Source organism: Anastrepha ludens, chromosome 6 (genome assembly GCF_028408465.1).
Source record: "Anastrepha ludens isolate Willacy chromosome 6, idAnaLude1.1, whole genome shotgun sequence".
Lineage (NCBI taxonomy): Eukaryota > Metazoa > Arthropoda > Insecta > Diptera > Tephritidae > Anastrepha > Anastrepha ludens.
The window spans coordinates 87,663,956-87,684,271 of NC_071502.1; the positions used below are offsets into that span (position 1 = coordinate 87,663,956).

General features: G+C 35.6%; 1 protein-coding gene across 3 annotated transcripts in view; it reads left to right on the plus strand.

The window, feature by feature from the left end:
- The window catches only part of LOC128868502 (protein jim lovell), a 57,003-nt gene extending 37,557 nt beyond the window's left edge, over nt 1-19,446 (plus strand). For all 3 annotated transcript variants that reach the window (XM_054110664.1, XM_054110666.1, XM_054110665.1), the window contains exons 3-4: nt 571-708; nt 18,599-19,446. In XM_054110664.1, coding sequence (XP_053966639.1) covers nt 571-708; nt 18,599-19,446 — 986 coding nt within the window. The remainder of the gene's footprint in view (nt 1-570; nt 709-18,598) is intronic.
- Nucleotides 19,447-20,316: the final 870 nt, after the last annotated feature.

The following is a 20,316-nucleotide window of genomic DNA, read 5'->3' on the forward strand; positions in this document are numbered from 1 at the left end:
AACGCTCGTCATTTACTATAAGCGGGGGGAGCGCTCATTTTCGAAAAAAATGGCTCGATGATGCCGCCAGACAAAGAACCGCACAAAACAGTGACTCGTTGTGGATGCATTTGCTTCTCTACAGTAACTTGTGGATTTTCTGAGCCCCAAATCCGACAATTTTGTTTATTGACGTAGCCAGAAGAAAAGGACTCACCACTTTGGAAATAGGTTTTCAATATTTCCCAATTTTGTTCAAGCGTATAGCATCCCATTTCGTAAATGCTAAACCTTCAAGTAAATTATGAACATATTTGACATGTCATTTGTGTTACCATTCTCAAAAAAATAGATGGTTCAAAAAGCAAACGCTATATGGCCCCCCCTGTATTTAGGTCTGTAGCGTATTTAGCCTGCAGAAGTTCATCATCATACGTGACAACGCTGGCTGACTTGGCTTGACTTCGCTTGGCTTCGTTAGAAAAGTCAATTTTATTAATAAATATTATTGTAATTAATATTAAAAACCATTTCTATTCACTTTCGTCAATTAAAAAATAACTCCTTTTAATTTCTTTCTACTCTTTACAGTGTTTAGCTTGGATTCACCGCTCGGTCTCTTTCCGCCCGGCATTGACCCTGGCAAACTCTACAATCCGCTAATGGAAATGTCCGATCCGCGTGTCATGCCTGGCGACCATCCACCGCCCTTTCTGAAAGGCAAAAAAAGTAAGTGAATTTCTTTAACAACGACAACTAACAGTACCTTGCAATTTAAATTAAAACAGTCTCCAAGTAAAAGCAACTAATTAACCTCGCAATTGAACCTGAAACGCAACGCACAACACGCTTCAAGTATTTTTCAAAATCAGAAAAAGAAAAACAAAACAGTTTACTTGAACGTAAAAGAGTAGATTTTGCAAAAAACAAAAACAAAAAATGAGAAATCAATAAAATTGAAAAGGCAAAAAATAAAATATTTATCCACAAAAGACGTGTGGGTCAATGCGCCAACACTCGTCAACGGCACAGGGCAAAAAAATTCAGTAAAAAACAAATTTTCACACCTGAGTAGCGCCTACTATTGTGCACAGTTGTTGTTACAATGTAACTGCCCTCTTGCCACTGCATGTTTACACACTTTGCGCATGCGCACCCACTTGACTGCACTCGTCTGGTACTTTTGCTCACGTACGCGCTCGTTGAGCTACCGGCGATTAGTGAACGCCGGCGTAGGGACAGGCGCATTGCCATTCTCTCTTCAAGTGTTTCCACTTTAATGATTTCAATTGCTTTACTGTTGAGGTCTCTTTGGATTGCCATGCTTTTTGCAATGCAATCTGCGATCGATTGCACTCGTTATTTGATGATCGATTTAAAAGTAGTTAGAGTAGTATTTGCGCTGTTGACTGCACTTAAATAGAGCCGGAGTAAATTAATTTTAGCCGATTAAAAAAGCATTAGGGGCAATATAAGTGAAAGCTTTTTGATAAGTAAGGCCAAGGAGAAGCTTTCACTAATCATGAAACTAAGTACAAGGTTTTCAATTTTTAATGAGTTTGGTTTAAACAATTTTGATTAAATTTTAAATCAAATCAATTATAGTTTTTAATAGTCCCAACACAAAACTATTAGACAAACTTTAAGGTGAATTATTTCATTTTATTGTAAGTCGAAGTACGCTTTTGCATTTAAAAAAAATTTTTTTGAACTAATTATCTAAAACGCAAAATTAATCATCCAATTTTATTTTTGAATAATTTTTTTACTAAATAAAGAAAAAGTGATTTTGCCTGATGGAAATTTGTCTTTTGTCCTTTACACGCTCCCGCTTCTTGTCTGTTTGTATACTGCACCTGCCTAGTCCGTAAGTGTCAAATATGATTGGCGTACGATGCCATTTGCCAAATTATAAATCTTCCAATAGGATGATTAATTTTGCGCCACCTTCTATGTTAGTGCTAAAATCGAACTCTTCCCCCAATTTTAGTCCAACATTTATACTTTCAAATGGAAAGCTCAACAATTTTGTAGCGACTTTGGCAGGCTGATGGCAGATGGATTTTATGCGAGACCTTTTCCTACTAGAAACGTCCTCAAAGATCTGCACTTCTTACATACAACACAAACTTTTAGAAATTGTTTCCATTAACAATCTTTGAACTAATAGACTATGAAACTATTCAAAACCCTGGAAATTTTGGAATTTTTTTACTCTCAAAAAAAAAAAAAAAAAAAAAAAAAAACAACAACAACAAGGAATTCCACCAGTTAGCTTTCTCAACGATTCTTGCCCTAAAAAGGCTCTAATAAAGTTTTCTGAATTTATTGTCTATATTTTTGAGCTTTCACAATTACAGCTTTCAGGCACATTGACTACGAAACGAAAATTCAAAGCCCTGAAAATTTTGTAAATTATTTATTTCACGAAAAACAGAACAAAGAATGCCACCAGTTGCCTTTCTCAACGATTTTTGCCCTAAAGAGGCTCTATAAAACTGCTTCCCCCTTCATGGTTCAATAATAAATAAATTTGTAAATTTGAGCTTTCACATTGACTAAGAAATCATTCAAAGACCTGAAACCTTAGTAAATTCTTTATTCACACAACAAAAAAAAACGAATGCTCAGTTGCCTTTCTCAACTAAAACATACTTACTCAGACACAAAATTTACTTAACCCAAAATATGTACTGCACTCTCACCCCTAAGGTGAAAAATCTCAAAATCAAAAATTATTAACAGAAATAAATTTACTTCATTTTTAATTATTGTCACCTGTAAAATAATCAAAATAACTATTTCTATTAATTATTAATAGCTGCGCGACTTTAGACAGTTGTATGCCATATTTTGTCTTTCCACATGTATTTTCATTCAATGAAAGCTCTTTGCGCTTTTGTTTAAAGGTTTTTTTTTTTTAATTTTTGAACTCATTAATCTTTCTCGCAAAAGCTTTCATTTTTCACATTCTCATCTAAAAAAGGGTACATTGATTTATGCAGATTCCAAATAGTCAGCCTACATATTTTTCAATTTTTTTTTAAATTGAATAAAAAGAGCTTTCACTTAAAACAGAAGTTCCTGGACCATTATTTATTAAAATGCATTCACTTCAGACAGAATTCACTAGTTTATTCAAGAGAAAGAACTAGAAATTATTATTGTAATATAATTAACTTACTGAAACCCACCTTTGAAAAGCTTTCACTCAGACTGTACTTTAATTACGCTTCACTTCAATGTTTTTTCAACTAACTCGAGAACAGTTCTCAATTATAATACAAAAATAGTTCGTTGGAATAATAAAATAGACATAAGGAGAGCTTTGACTCAACTAGGCTTTGACTCAATTAAGCGTGCCCTTTAAAGTTTTCACTTGAGACAGAATTCACTATTTTATCCAAAACGAGGTACAAGAAATTAATATTTAAATAACCCAACCATATAAAAGCTTTCACTACGACCTCACTTTATTTGAGCTTTCACTTCAATTTTTTTTCAAACTTGTTGACAATCAATTCACAAATCTGGTAAAAAAGGAAAAAAAGTTGCTCGACTTAATAAAACAGAAAATAAGGAGAGCTTTGACTCACTTCAAACAGAATTTATTATTTTAATGAAAAAAAGCAACTATCAAATGTTATTTAACATAATGATACTCAAACAAAGAAACGCTTTTACTCAGACTATATTTTATTGGAGCTTTCACTTCAATGTTTTCCGAATTTCTTCTAAGACAATTCAAAAATTCTTTTCAAAAAATGAAAAGTAGTTGTTTACCTTAAGAAAACGGGAAATAAGGACAACTTTGACTCAGCTTAGTGTGCACTTTAAAGGTTTCTTATTCTCCTTGATAGGCGCGATAACCACTTACGCGATTTTGGCTTTCTAAGCGAAACGGCTGTACGACTTTAATTAAAACAGGAACTAAAATTTAAATTAAATTAAATTTGAAAAATTTTTAAATATAATCAAACTAAAAAAAGAAAATCAAATTTTTAAATTGAAAAAAGCATTTTAATTAAAAAAACAACTTTTGAATAAAAAAATTAACAAAATTATAAAAAATATAGAATACAGAAAAACCGAAACCAAGAAAAGCTTCCACGCCGACTTTATTTGAACTTTCACTTCAATATTTTTCGCATCCGTTCAAAGCTTATAAAAAATTAAATTAAAAAAAGTTAAAAAAATTGAAAATAAAATTTTTAAAATAAAAAAATTGAAAAAATTAAATTTATTATTAAAAAAATTAGCAAAATATTTTACAAAAAAGGTATAAAAAACCAAAACTAACAAAAGCTTTCACTCCGACAACACCATATTTGAGCTTTCACTTCAATATTTTTCGAATCAGTTCAAAGCTTTCAGCTTTTCCCGCCCCTATTCCTTGCTGTCTTGCCAACTTCTAACAAATTTATTGGCAGCAACAAAACCATGTACTGACACTTTTATCGTCTTCCTACCTAGGCATGATTTTGAATGCATGTCATGCACTCAATCGTTCAATGGACTTGCCATTATTAGCGTCATTGTCGTTGACGCCGTTCGATATCACATGAGGCGGTAAATTCAATTTTGTGGTTTTCCTGCATCGCTCAGCTGAGTGCGCATGTGCGCCTAGGCATGTCAGATGGTGCAGTAAAAAGTGTAATGTGTGTGCACTTGCAATTCATGTGCTCATGTATGTATGAATGTATGTGTGCATGGATTTTTCGCAGTCAAGTGAACGCATCATTTGCCATAAAAAGTGTGCAATTTTTCAATTATTGAGATTGACGTTTTGCATTCATTGCACAATCAATCACCGCATGTGCGAGTGAGATGGCAATATATCATATTGTGAGCTATGATGAGAAATACGTCTATGGGCAGCAAACGAAAAAACCTCAAATAGTTAATGAGTTTTTTTCTGCATATCAACCGCATTACAACTCAATTTTTTATTGTGCCTTTTTTTGTTGTTTTTGTTTCTTATTTCAGATAATATTTATATGTAAGTCTCATTGTTTGGTTATGCACCTTTAACATTTATCCATAAACAAGATCAATAACAACAAGCAGCAAAAAAAAAAAAAACAAAAAAACAATAAAAGTCAGTACAACTAGCCGCATGAACAATAGAAAAATGGAAACTGTAGCACAGTCAGGCTTACATTCATTTACAAGTGTATGTATGTATGTATGTGTTATAAACGTTTGCACTATGCATGAAAACCAATTACAACAATTGATACACACAAAACGTATCAGCCAACAACAAGCGGGTAGTTAAAAACAAACAATAAACAGCAACAAATATTCATTAAAATTTGAGAAAAAATTGCTTAGTCATATGATTGACAGCACTGAATAGCCGTGAAAAACATCGCATCGTTTCTTTTTTTATGAATTAGACACTTACACGCTTCACAAGCAATTATGCTTTTTACACGGCGCTTTGCATTACTTTTTCTCATTTACATACAGACACTTTGTCTATAATAAATGCGTGGCAAACTTGTTAGGATTAGTGATGCAAATGGACCCGATGTTGATAAGTCACATCAGCGATTTTTGACAAGCTCATTCCAGTATCGACAAATCAGCTTCACACTTAGCGGCGATAATATGACAACTGACATGACAATCACGCAGGCGAGTAGCAAGATGAGCAGGCAATGAATTTAGTAAAAATACTTCCCTATTTGACCAAAAGATGTCTAATGCTAGTTGACAGGACTTCGCTGCTTGATGTGAAATTGAATGTTATATGGAATTAATACTAGGTCAACTAAAAATTTCTGAGCAATTCCCACATAAACAATAATAATACCAGCTTGATCGAAAAATTCCCAGAATACATTCAGAAAATGCAAAATACAAATTTAATCCTCAAAAGTGATACTATCGTTTGATCCGGCTCTCGAAACATTTCTGGAACTCTATTTTTGGTATAGCCATCAGAGCTCTCTTCAATTGTTTTCACTACTTTGATTATAGTCCAAGACGAAGCTATTAAAGGTGATGGTGGAGGTGGTGGTCGAGAAGTGGTCTGAGTAACACCGCCCAGACCGAATCACCACAAAAGATGCCACTTTGATACACTACTTGTAGAATCATTACTTTTTTTAGTAGCACCATCTTGATTTGACTAAGAATCTGCCTATGCCGTCAGCAATTTCATTCAAGTTGACCATCGAGAATTCCCCAAGCATTCTATGTCGTAGAGCACTCAGACTTGGGCACTTACACAGATAGTGGAAGGCTGTCTCCCTAGAATCCTCTTTATTACAGCTTCTACGTCTATTATAGTACGGCCGCCGCATCTTCCTAGCATGGCCTCCGATAGGCCAACGGCCGGTTATTGCTGACGCAATTCTAAAGATGTATGTTCCTGGCTCCCGTAGTAGCTCGTCAGTTCTCAACTTATTGTACTCTGGCCACGTTTCCTTCGCTATTTTGCAGTTATCGGTGTTGGCTCAACTATCCACAGCCTGCTCTTCGAATTGCAAAAATATCTCCCTTTTGTAGACGCTTCGGCGGCAGCCCACTTCTACCACTTCGGATACTCTAGAGGATGGCCCCTGCCTTGCCAACTCATCACATTTTTCTCATTTGCTATGGACAGGTACCTAGATGAGTGCGATGTCTGTCGCATACGCCAAAGTATTAAGTTCTTCTTTGCATTGTCTGACGATTTTTGAATTGGTGGTAGCTGACTTTAAAGCTAAGATAGCCGCTTGACTATCTGCAAAAATGCATGCTTCCGATAGTTGTTGCGGATGGTTTTTAATTATACTGCAAACTTCTCGTATCCCAAGAACTTCTGCTTGAAAAATACTATTGCAATTCTCCAGCCGAAAGGGCTTGGAGGTTTCGAGATCTTTCGAATATACACCAGCGTCGACACCGCAATCCATCTTGGATGCGTTAGTGTACAGTGCACTTGTGTTCTCTTTGACTACTGAATTCAAATCCCATTCCTTTCGCGTGAGGAACTTTACCTTAAACTCTATTCTGAAGTCTAGAGTAGTGGAAGTAAAATGTGATGGGATGCTTGTAAGCCTTTGGCTGTTTAAGATAACACTATAACCAAACGTCCTAGTACTCCAAAAACCAACTTCTTATATTAAAGGTAATATCAGTGGAGCAGCTGATTTTTTCCCTTCGCCGTGTACATTCGGATGCCAGCACAAAATGAAATGACGAAGCGCCGTTCCATTCGCACCATCGTCGTATGCTTCGAGCTTCAAACGCATGTCGGCTGTTCAACGCAGTTCGTCCTTTTCTATTTCTTTTCACTCTTCTTCTTCTGTCGGAATATTCTAATGTACAAAGCGTTGTTGCTGGACTAGTGCCACCACCACCTTTAATGAAGGCGCCTTCTTATAGTCCCCCATCTGCTAAGTGTCATCTCGCCCGTGTTTTGGTTGAGTAAATATCCCACTTATGTGAAATTAGTCTATTATGGTTATGCACTCGCAAATATTGACTTGTCTTAGACAATTGAAGCAACATTTTTGTATTAAGGTCAACGCCGTTGGGGACCGATAAAACTGGCCAAAATAGAAACACAAAATAGAAACTCAACACATTGACTATATTGAGCTCAATAAAAGAAGATAGCATTCAACAGGAATAGGCCACTGATGGCAGATAGCAAGTAAAAGCAATAACAAAAGCAAAAAGCATACCTACACTGGAAATAACAACAATAAAGAGAAAACCCAATATACTCGTACTCATACACCAACTTTGCTAACTGCATAGCTGGTAGACTTGTAGACGTCGTGTTTTGCCAAATATGTAGGGGTATAAGTAAATTATTAGAAATATTTTTATTTTTTTAATTTTTATGACATAAACAAAGGGCAATAAAGCAGTATACTCGTAGTATTGTTGTAGTAAAATGCATGGCTACATATTGTTGCCATTATTTGCAAGCCTTATTGCTCTTTTGCTTTTTGCTGGTCACTCGACCACAACGAATTGCATTTGCCCGAAATCGATTGCAGGATTTTTCTGATTTCAAAAGAAAAAAAAACACTGTTTACTGTGACTACATTGTAAATCGCAAATCACGTTTAAAATGTGAACAAATCAGTTAATCACACTGGCGCACAATAATGCACATACATACACACATACACACACATATACATACATACATGCATATGTACCCTACATAAAATCATATGCGCATTTAGAGAAATCAATTTAGGGCAAACTACTTAGTATTGAACTACAGCAAACTACCAAAATTTTGCTACTTTCTTGTTCTCCTAGGAACAGCTCCTATGAGTAACTACTTCTTCCAGCATTTGCCAGTTGGTACTTGTATCATACTTGTGCATACATCGACATCATGAGCCAAATGTTGCTGATAATGACGATGACGATAGCGATGATGGTAGCGATGGCATTGGCGGCGGTTACTCGACTCGTCGAAATCGTCAGAGATTCTTATCATTTTGCAAATATCGTGGCCATATGGCGGCGCAGTGCCTTTGGCTTTACTCTTGCGAATTGTTTACTTTTATTTATTTATTTTCAGTTTTTTCGTACATTTCAATACTATATTATATTTTCTTATTTGGAGATCTTGCGCCGTGTATGTATGTATGTATTGTTGTAATACCGCCGGCAAGCTTACGAAAATGAAACCATAGATCTTGCATATCCGATAAGCTTCAAAGCAATTGTTGCAAATGTGCAGAAAAATAGACAAAAAAAAAACGATTTTTTTTAGAAAAATAAACTTGATGATGGCTTTTGTTTTGAATTCTGAGGATACTCAATTTTTACAAGACATATTTTTTTTGCAAAAAACAAAAACCAAAATCGCAACAAAAACCTCAACAATCGTTGAGTTCGGATCACGATTTTTCTTCAACAGTTATTTATTTGTGTTTCTAAAAGTTATTATTGTTGTTATAGTTGTTATATGCGAACGAAAATGAAGAAATTAAATGTGACGCGATGACATGCGCATTTGCAAAGTCAACGAATCTCAAACTCAATGTTGGCCAGGTGGGTGGGGAGGTGTGAAATGTGTGTGCTGGAGATATCGAGCAAGTGCAGAAGCGAAGAATGGAGACAAATGTTTTTTAACCACACTGTCTTTAGTCTCAGCGATGTTACGGCATTCCTTAACCCTTTCAGACCCTCAACAAAAATTAAAAAGAGAATTTAATAATCTTTAAAATGAAATATCTCGAAAATTGTCAAATTTCATCATGTGACATAACCAAATTAAACAGAAATTACCTGAAGTATCTACGCCGACTTTCTAGGTAGCCTCGTAAAAACGTGGGAAGTTCTTCTCAAAAGCGTCGCTCAAAAACTACTGCCTCGATTTTAACATTTTTTCCACCGTCGGCTAGCCTATTTTTCGTAGATGTGTACGAGTATAACACCCATTTTAGTTGAGTGTTGCCACCTTTTTATATTTAAATTTAAAAAAAATTATTAAAAAATACATAAGTATTATAGCACCGATATCAAAGCAAATACTTTTAAGCAAAATATATTCAATTTTTGTCTGCTTACGTTGCCACTTGGCTTTGTTTTGCATAAATAGCATTTGCGTAACACATTTCCGTTCAATATTTAAATAGAGTTTTTAATGAAATTTGTATAAGCAAGCTTTAATAAAAAATATCTTTACCCGGTGTTGCCACCTAGTTTTCTTTTGGAAATTAACAATTTAATTACAAAAATATTGTAATTGTAAAAGGTTATATACACATATAAAAATACTATATAACATTTTTAATATAATAATAGTTTTAAAAAGGTTGCCACCTTATTTAAAAAAAGATTAATAACAACATTTCATTTGAGGTACGTGCATTGCTATCAAACGAAATACGTTCAAAAGTATGCACAAATCTTAAAATTAAAATTATTTGTTTTTGGCGTTGCCACTTAACTCTTAAGGCACAAATAATAAATAATAAAACAAATGAAGTAAATACAAGGCTGTTTATAGCACATCTATATATATCTATATATATAAAAATGAAATGATGTTCGTTTGTCCGCATTTTTTTGGGCCGATACGAGGCCAATTTTATTCGTTCTTTTTTCATATTATAGGGATCCACTATGGGAAGGTTTTTAGCAAAAAAATTTCTTTTAAATATTTTTCTTCATATAAAAAAAAGAAAAAATCAAAATATTGTCCAAAACAAAACTTGCTCGATTGTTAGATTAAAGTAAGTTTCGAATCGACATTCATTTTATGTGTACAACTTTTTTTGAATTTTTTGTATTTGTATTGTGATACAGAAATGTATTGTATACAGAAATTTCAAATGATTCGAATGAAAAAATTTTTTTTTTTTTTTATTTCTTCCATAAAATATTACACCTGTCGTTAGACAATAAGTAATTTGATTTACAAAAAGATGGAATGAGAGTGATATTGAAGGGCCAATGCCCCCAAGCTCATTTAGAAGAAATATATACATATTATTTAAAAACAAGTGGTTAACAAACAATGATATATACGATTAGTTGACAATTGATTACAAGGATTTTGCAAGATCTGTTGGTGTTTGACGGTTAAGCCGACTTTGGGTAGATTTTTCTTTATTTGGTAGTCTTCTCATCATAGGATTTGTATGCGTTAATAGTCTATTTATGTGTCTTCTGCTAGCGCTTTGTATTGTTTCATCAATAGTATCGATGTCAAGGTCGCGATGAATATCTGCGTTAGGTATGTACCAAGGTGCATTAGTTAAGGTCCTAAGTATTTATGAAAATAATGTTTCAATTCAATTGAGCAATGCTTTCTTTGACCAATTCTATATGGAAATGAATGTGTTTGCAAACGATGTTTTCGGCTATGAACAAATGTTGGAATCGAATGAAAAAGGAAAGAAACGCGAAATGATAAAAAAAATTCTTGGAAAATTTAAAATGAATGGTGCTTCATTGGAAAAATTCAAAGGTAATAAGAACATACACAAGATAAAGTTAGAATTCGAATTTTTAGATTTATTTTGTTTATTTCTCATTTTTTTCAGAAGTACACCACACAACAACTCATTCCAACTCTGATTTTGAAATCCTGTTGGAATTGGTGATCGATAATTTTGTCACTATAATGGTCAATGGAAATTTGCGTGTATCAGACCCTGCATATTATTTACCATATCAACTTTTTATGGAACATATGGACCAAATGAACACAAAAAAATAATTTAGTTTTGTTTTGATTTTTTGCAACATTTTGGTTTTCAGTTAATACAATAAAAACAATACTGTTTTTTCGTGAACACAAAATTCTAAATTTATTACGTTGTTTGTTTAGAATTTTTTTAGAAAAAAAGTAAATTTTTTGGTTTTGAGGAAATTTGTTTATTGTTGCTATTTGTGAAAGCGTAGATATTTGTAAGTATTTGACTATAATCCTAAAAGTTAATGGAATACCACTATGACACATAGAAAACATTTTTTCAAAGGGGTGTTTTTCGAAAATTATAAAAAAAATTGTTTTAAAAAATTTTGAAGAAATAAAGTAAAATAAAAAAATTTCGAAAGCATGAAATTTTTTCAAAACCAAATTTTCCTCAAAAAGATAAGAGAAATTTCTTCGAAGAGGTGTTTTTCTAAAATTACAAAAAAAAAAATTTCAAAAATTTTAAACAAATAAAATAAAATAAAACTTTTTCAAGGGTATGAAATTTTGTCAAAACAAAATTTTCTGAAAACCAAACAAAATTTAAAAAAAAAAATGGTGTTTTCAAAGCATTTCATATTCCACTATTAATAGAGAATACATTTTTTCGAGGGGGTGTTTTTCAAAGCGGACAAAAATCTTTTTTAACAAATCAATTTAAACTTTTACAAAAGTATGAAATTTTTTCAAGAACAAAATTTTCTCAAAAACGTTAAATTAAAAAAAAATTGTTTTTTCAAAATATTTAATTTTCAGCAATTAACTGAGATGAAATTTGTTAGAGCGAAGTGTTTTTCAAAACTTCAAAAAACACTTTTTAACCAAAAAAAATAAACCTTTTTTCAAAAACAACAGGAATGATAACATTGCCTAACAATTTCTGCACTTTTGCACAGTCTAAAGAGGCATTGATACAGAGTGTATTTCCAAACATAGTTCAACATTACAAAAACCATGATTGACTCAGCGAAAGAGCAATTTTAGCTGGGAAAAATAAGGACGAAAAATAGCGAAGGCAAGGCGAATGGGAACTGCAAACGTTTGAAATCGAATGGTAAATCCGTTGGAATCAGTGGAATTCTGGGTATCAAAACGTCTTCTCCTTTGTACTTCCATTTCAAAATTGTTGCTTCGATAACGTTACCCATTAGCTTCTTCACAGCGAGTCTGGTACCGTTGGAAAGACGTGGCACATTAATGTTGCGCAGCATAATAATCGGTGCTCCAATTTTTAATCATAAATTATGAGGTAGTAGGCCTGACAAATCGGCCAGTTTAAGAATTCAGGCCAGTTTAAGAATTCAGTTGCATAATTTACGACATCATCTTGATCAGTAAATAGTGGCCATTGACTTACTTATATGCAACTATGTCACCAGGTATTTGATCCAAAATAGCTACATTTATATCATTTACGTCCTTATTTTTCCCAGCTAAAATTGCTCTTTCGCTGAGCCAAGCATTGTTTTTGTAGTGTTGAACTATGTTTGGAAATACACTCTGTATCAATGCCTCTTTAGACTGTGCAAAAGTGCAGAAATTGTTAGGCAATGAAATCATTCCTGTTGGATCGACAGACATTTGGCCATTTCCGATTTTCAGTAATTGGTGTGAAAATTCAGCTGCCGACGGATCGTTCTGTAGTTGAACACGTACGTTTGTAGCAAGTGTAAGCGTGTTTACATGTCTCCATAAATACGATGATTTTAAACATGCATTGATTTCATCTGCAGCCGTAGATTTTGGGATCACAGGTAAGGTTTGCCTGAAATCTCCAGCCAATAAAATCATGGCACCTCCAAAGACTGTTTGGCTTCCTCGTAGATCTTTCAAAGTTCTATCAAGTGCTTCCAATAGTTTCTTGTGTGCCATAGTACACTCGTCCCATACGATGAGCTTACATACTTTAAGAACTTTTGCCATTCCAGATGTTTTCGAAATATTACATGTTGGTGTTTCATTTACCTGCATATTCAAAGGCAACTTTAATGCAGAATGTGCTGTGCGACCGCCTTCAAGTAATGTAGCCGCAATTCCGGAAATAGCGAGTGCCAATGCAATGTTGCTAATATCAATGAAATCAAAAAGGTCTTTTCTGTTCCCCCAGGAGGATCGAAGAAAAACAATCCACCAGTTCCATGGCTAACATTATTCATAATTGTATCACCAACAGCAACATGGGTCATTTTCGTTAAATTTGATATTACAAATGTGTTTAATTCATTACAACAACTCGATTGAGAACTTCGGATTGTGTTTTCGTTTCGTGATGAACAATTTCAACGATGAAAATTTAGTTTATAACATTGATCAATTTATAGCCAAATAAATTATAGAAGTTTATTATACGTTATCTCCTTTTTAAGCCCTTTTTGGGAGAATATAAATAAGTTTTAAAATTATGCCAAAGACATACAAAATAATAATCATAACCTATTGTATACATATATCAAAAGAAAAATAAGTTTTAAACTCCTAGATAAATACAAATGTATGATAGGATAATGCTAAATAATCTAATTTTATCATAACTTTGTAAACTCCTATGTTAAAATGATTTTGGGCAATAAATGAAATGAAATGAAAATTGAGAACTGGAGCGTGAATACCATTATGATTGTAATGAACTAAACACAACAACAGCAACATGTTTATGATACAATCATGAATAATGTTAGCCATGGAACTGGTGGATTGTTTTTCTTGGATGCTCCTGGGGGAACAGGAAAGACCTTTTTGATTTCATTGCTATTAGCAACAATTCGATCAAATAATAACGTTGCATTGGCACTCGCTTCTTCCGGAATTGCGGCTACATTACTGGAAGGCGGTCGCACAACACATTCTGCATTAAAGTTGCCTTTGAATATGCAGGTAAATGAAACACCAACATGCAATATTTCGAAAACTTCTGGAATGGCAAAAGTTCTTAAAGTATGTAAGCTCATCGTATGGCCATGATTTCAGGCAAACGTTACCTGTGATCCCAAAATCTACGGCCGCAGATGAAATCAATGCATGTTTAAAATCATCGTATTTATGGAGACATGTAAACACGCTTACACTTGCTACAAACGTACGTGTTCAACTACAGAACGATCCGTCGGCAGCTGAATTTTCACACCAATTACTGAAAATCGGAAATGGCCAAATGTCTGTCGATCCAACAGGAATGATTTCATTGCCTAACAATTTCTGCACTTTTGCACAGTCTAAAGAGGCATTGATACAGAGTGTATTTCCAAACATAGTTCAACACTACAAAAACAATGCTTGGCTCAGCGAAAGAGCAATTTTAGCTGGGAAAAATAAGGACGTAAATGATATAAATGTAGCTATTTTGGATCAAATACCTGGTGACATAGTTGCATATAAGTAAGTCAATGGCCATTATTTACTGATCAAGATGATGTCGTAAATTATGCAACTGAATTCTTAAACTCACTCGATTTGCCAGGCCTACCACCTCATAATTTACGATTAAAAATTGGAGCACCGATTATTATGCTGCGCAACATTAATGTGCCACGACTTTGCAACGGTACCAGACTTTGAAAGGGAAGTACAAAGAAGGAGAAGACGTTTTGATACCCAGAATTCCACTGATTCCAACGGATTTACCATTCGATTTCAAACGTTTGCAGTTCCCTATTCACCTTGCCTTCGCTATGACAATTAATAGGCGCAAGGGCAGTCTCTACAAATGTGCGGCATTAATTTAGGTAACCCAATTTTTTCTCATGGACAATTGTATGCAGCTTGCTCACGAGTAGGCAAACCATCGTCATTATTCATTTACGCGAAAGATGGAAAACCCAAAAACGTTGTTTACCAAAAAGTGTTACAATAAAGTTCGAATGAAATTGTATCAAAGATTTTGTTTTGTTTCGTATTAATTTTATTCTCTTTCAGCAAATCATTGAATTTATCGCCTAGCGAAGTGGGCGAGGGTACGCTAGTAAATTATAATTGGAAACATTTAAGGTGCCGCAAATTCGATCATCCAATTTTGTTTTTGAAACATTTTTTAGTAATTAGTGCGTTTGAGTGTGGGAAACACACGCTCCATTGCATGTCTATTTGTATACTGCAGTTGCCTAGTCCACAAGTGCCAAATATGCTTGGCGTACGATGCCATTTGCAAAAATTAGAAATCTTCTGATAGGGTGATTAATTTTGCGCCACCTTGAATCAATTAAAAATATTTCGGGTATAGCGTTGTCACTTATATTTTATTTCTAAAACCTTTGAAATTGTTTTATAATCTCAAGTATGTTCAGGCATGAAAACAATTAAACTCTGTATAAATTGACTTCAAACATAATTCCTGTCTTTAGAAACATATAAAAAACACGATATTAAAAAAATTAAATGAGACATTTTCTGGTGGAAAATGTTTTAGCCCCTCAACTCTCATCTGACTGAGTCTTGTCGACCCTCTTAAAAAAAAAGTTTCTCAAAAGGTTATTAAAAAGGCAGTTAGAGGGTTAAAATGTTATGCAAAAATTTTAAGCAGGAAATTTGGCCGGTGATAACCAAAGGTAAAAGGTTTCATTTGGAGTTGTATAGATATACACTTTTGTAGAACGATTTATATTTTGCCTCAAAATAGGTCTCTGTTTCATTCGGACGAAATTTCTTACCGGCGAGCTTTTTTAAGGTCTGCGAACAGGCAGTAGTTGCTAGAAGCCATTTCTGGCGAGTGACGCAGGATGTAGGAGCAATTCGAGGTGCAATTCATGCCTTTGGGGTTCTTTGCCTTTGTTTTGATTGATTTGAAGCACGGTGCGGTGTCTTGATGGAAGTGAAGGTGAAGTGAAAATGAAGGGAGCAAACGCCGCACCCACTTTGAACAGAGCTTTCTCATAGTCAAATGGTGATGCAATATAAAGCCAACCCGTTCTTTTGATATCTTTATGATGTCAGCGAACTCACGCAACTTCACTTTTCGAGCATTCAAAACGATTTTGTGGATTTCTTTGATGTTCTCTGGTGTTACCGCCTCATTTGGACGTCCACTGCGTTGTGCATTATCGGTGTCTCTACGACCTCATTTAAAGTTAGAAAACCATCATTTTATTGTTGTTTCTGATGGAATGGAGTCCCCATAACACTTTTCAAATCACTGCTTCACTTGAATGGTATAAAATTAAAACACGAAATTCTTGTTAATCCATTGTTTTGAAAATAACAAAAGTATCGTATTTCTTAGCACAACAACTCACGAACTAATGAATGGAATATCGTGAAATTTTTACAGCTGTCTTTTCAAGATTATAAGATAATAAAACTAATGTCATCTATGTGTTAGGCACGATATTTTTCATCCCATGTGTTACAAAGTTGCAATGATCACAGCATTTTTCCTATTTGAACTTGCGCTAATTTCAAAAATTTTATTGGTAAAAACTAACCAACAGCCTTGAATTTGTTCTACAATGCTTTCAATTTCTGGCATTTTTTTGACAGAATATGTAAGGTATCTTTTCTTTCCAATCACGTATTTATGCTCATAATGACTCTTTATTAAGAATTAATGCATCTTTTTTCTACCCACTTCCCAATTTTACTAATCAGTCCAGTCTTATAATCAACAAAAAACTTTTCCATTATCACTAGCGCCTGATCTTCTCGCTGATGGCTGAGTGTAAGTACAAATTAGCTTGGCGCTACAGCGCATTTTTCTTCAGCTTAGTATCATATTTCCATGTAATCCCTGTTTGTAGCTGTCAAGCTTTCTCCTTCAATGCCTTTAAGTGCTTATACGAGTACACCTATGCTCGTGCCCTGATGGCTTTTACCACTAATTGATATGTTCAGCTTAAAAGGTACGAAAATCTACTTACACGTGCGTGATACACTTCTCTATTGAATATACAAATGAGTGGATATATGTATGTTAATACATATATACTTGAGTAAATGTGTGTATATGTGATAGCTGTATTTTTTTTATTTATGTATATGGTGGAACAATTCATTCAACAACTTAGGCCATAGGCCAACTTACGCGGTATTGCTGTGACTAAGGCGAAGAGAGTCAAATGTATCAGGATGAATCGCATAGCTATCTGGACTCTTTTCTCTGAATTCTTTCCAATTGCTTTATGTCGATCGATAGGGTATGAATTTCCAGAATTTCCAGAACTGCCATTTTGCACTTGCACTTCAGCCTAAGTCCTTTGAAGTTTGGAGGTGTCTATGGAGACCTATTACTGCTGAGCTATAATTTTCTTTTGATATACTTTTTTTTTAAACTAATTTTATATCCGTCTTGTCTACGGCGAACTGAGCGGCCGCTTGTGGTTCATCGTTTTCCTGAAAAACTCACGAGGTCTTCCGCTAGTCTTCGTCTGTTGGCTGATGAAATCTGTTTCACAGTCTTCCTTTAAAGCTTCCTTCTTCCCAACATTAAGTGCGACATTCCTTGTTTATTGTGACAGCTGACATATGTATGTGACAGGTGGCCGTCATAAGCAAGTCGATTGGTGCTTGACTATAATTCGGTGGTCCCGAATTCTATACCCGCCGAATTCTACATTAAAAATCAAATGATAAAAATAAGTGTTTTCTAAGAGCGGTCGCACCTTGACTTGGCTTATTGCTAAGTAAACACTATTTATACATACTTATTCAGACATATCCATATAATCATATTACATACATACCTACACACAGACATGTATGTGTGCTTATATCTTTAAACCTACAAGAGGTGCTTAAAATCAATCTGAATTTTTTCTCCCTACAAATTTTCGCCAGATCACAATGGCTCACATCTCGAAATCTCCTTTCATCCACACATACACACATACATAGGTACATGTGTAAGTGCATACCTGTGCCAGAGATTGTTGCAACTGATACGCAGGAGCCTTTGAGGCGCATGTGGCGCGCGCATAGTACATTTTATGAAAATATACTCAATGCAAATGTTGTAATTTGCATATGCAGGAAGCAAAGCTGCGCCACAGAGGAGCAGAAACAATGCGCACACCTCACAATAAGCGCAGCAGGGTGTGGATGAGTGTTGGGGATATGTGAAAGGCAATGACAATACAATGCCATTGGCGCTTGGAGTGACACACATCAACACATACACACATAAATTATTGCGCCAAGATTAAGTGCTTGTGAAAATGTGTGTGTGTATGTAGGATAGGACAAAATTAAAACATTATCAGATCGTTGGCAGGTGATAACCTCTTTGTGTGCGGCACACTGGGAGGCAGGTGGAGCTCGATGTCAGTGTTGCAAGCCTTTGAAGTATTCATAAAGAATTTTGGTATTTTTTTTTTTGTTTTTGGCAGTCGGCAATTTAGAAATATCACCATTTCACATTTCTTAAATATTCATTCAAAAAAAACAAAAAAAAACTAAAAAAAACTAAACTTAACTTAAAACTAATATTTTCTCTCTCTCTCTCTCTCTCTGTCTTTCCATTTGTAGTACCACGTCCTAAGGGCCAACACTCGGCGCCACGTGGCGGTCCACCACGCTCTTGGACCAACAATGAGCTCACCGATGCACTGCAGCATGTATGGAACAAGAAGATGACCACCTCGCAGGCATCACGCGTCTTCGGCATTCCCTACAACTCATTGCTGATGTATGTGCGTGGTAAGTATGGCAAAAGCCTGAAGCTGGAACAACTACGCAAAGACTGCATCAGCGGTCCACCAGTTGAAATGCTACAAATCGGTCTCGGCGGTGGCAAAAACAAAGATGAATCACGTAAAGACAAATCAGCTAATAGAAATGCAGAGAACGCTGCGAAAAATAATGCCGAATTAGACTTGGGCATACCACTGCCCGGCATGGTGACCGGCAGCAACGGGCCAAGCGGTCTACGCAGCGCCAGCTCAGAACCGGACTTAATTGGCTGTCCCAACTCGCTATTCGGTCCCTTCTCCGGCTCTTTCTATCCCGACTTCCCAGGCGGTTTCGCCGGTCTGCCACTGAGTATGCTCAATCTGCTACCACCAACGGATCGACACCAACCGCCCGGCGCCGGTCTGACGCCTTTGCACCATCTAGGCATGGATGAGGATTGCAAATCGGATCGTTCGAAGCAATCGTCTTCGCTAGGAGATGATGATTTCGCAGCCGGTGCCGCTTTAGCTGCTGGCGTACAACCGCTCGCGCTCAACCGCAACGATAACGAACGCCGCTCTGTTGGTGGTGGTGGTGAAATGCTAGCGAGTGCAGGTTCGATAGGTGCGCCGCCACCGCCACCACCTCCAATGAGCGCTGCCGTCGGTGGCGGTGCGCAGCCGAATGGCGGTATGCAAGATTGAAATTTCTGGCGGGATTGGGCCGCCAACCCCATGTTTTTCCCGCCAAATGACACATACGATGTGGAAGAGGCTATGAATGGCGGCATTGGTTTCGGTGGCCATCACCAGCACCAGCAGCAACATAACGATGTGACGTCTACAGAGCGCAACGCCAACTGTGGCAGCAGTGGTGGTGGAGGCGCCATGGCTAATGTCGCACGTGCGGCACATCAATTTCGTGAATTCAATCAAAATCTTTACATGACCAGACGTAAACTGAAACGGCTGCGCCAGCGACGTTTCACGTTGAATAGCCGTGCAGCGGAGAACGTCAATGGTGCGACGAGCGGTGGCGGTGGCGGTGGTAGTGGCTTTATGGCGCTGCAAATGGGACCGCCGCCGTCGGCGTTGACGTTGCCCTTGCCGCCAGCGGTTATACGCACTTAGTTTAATTTTATTGTAATGTTGTAATCTAAATTATGTTCAATTACTGTAAAGTGTAAGTGAAGAGATGAAGAGGCGCAAAGAGCGCAGGCGATCTAGAAAATAAATTATACATAAATTAACTAAAATAATTAGTGAAAATTTGGGGGAGGAAGGCAAGGAAGTTGAGCTAGAAATGTTGCATAATTAAATTATTACTTGTATAACTGTGAATCGATGTGAATATGTAATGAGTATGCAATATTTTGTTTCGGTTTTATTTACCTACATATATTTTAAAAATACAGACTTTGTATGGAAATTAAAAAAAAATACAATTTTTTTTGGTTTTTGGTTTGAGGTATAGTATTTTTGCTTTACACACCAACAAAACGAAAACAACGATATTTTCTCTATTTTGTATTTATTAATTATGTACAAAACATGTATTCTTCCATTTTACTTAAA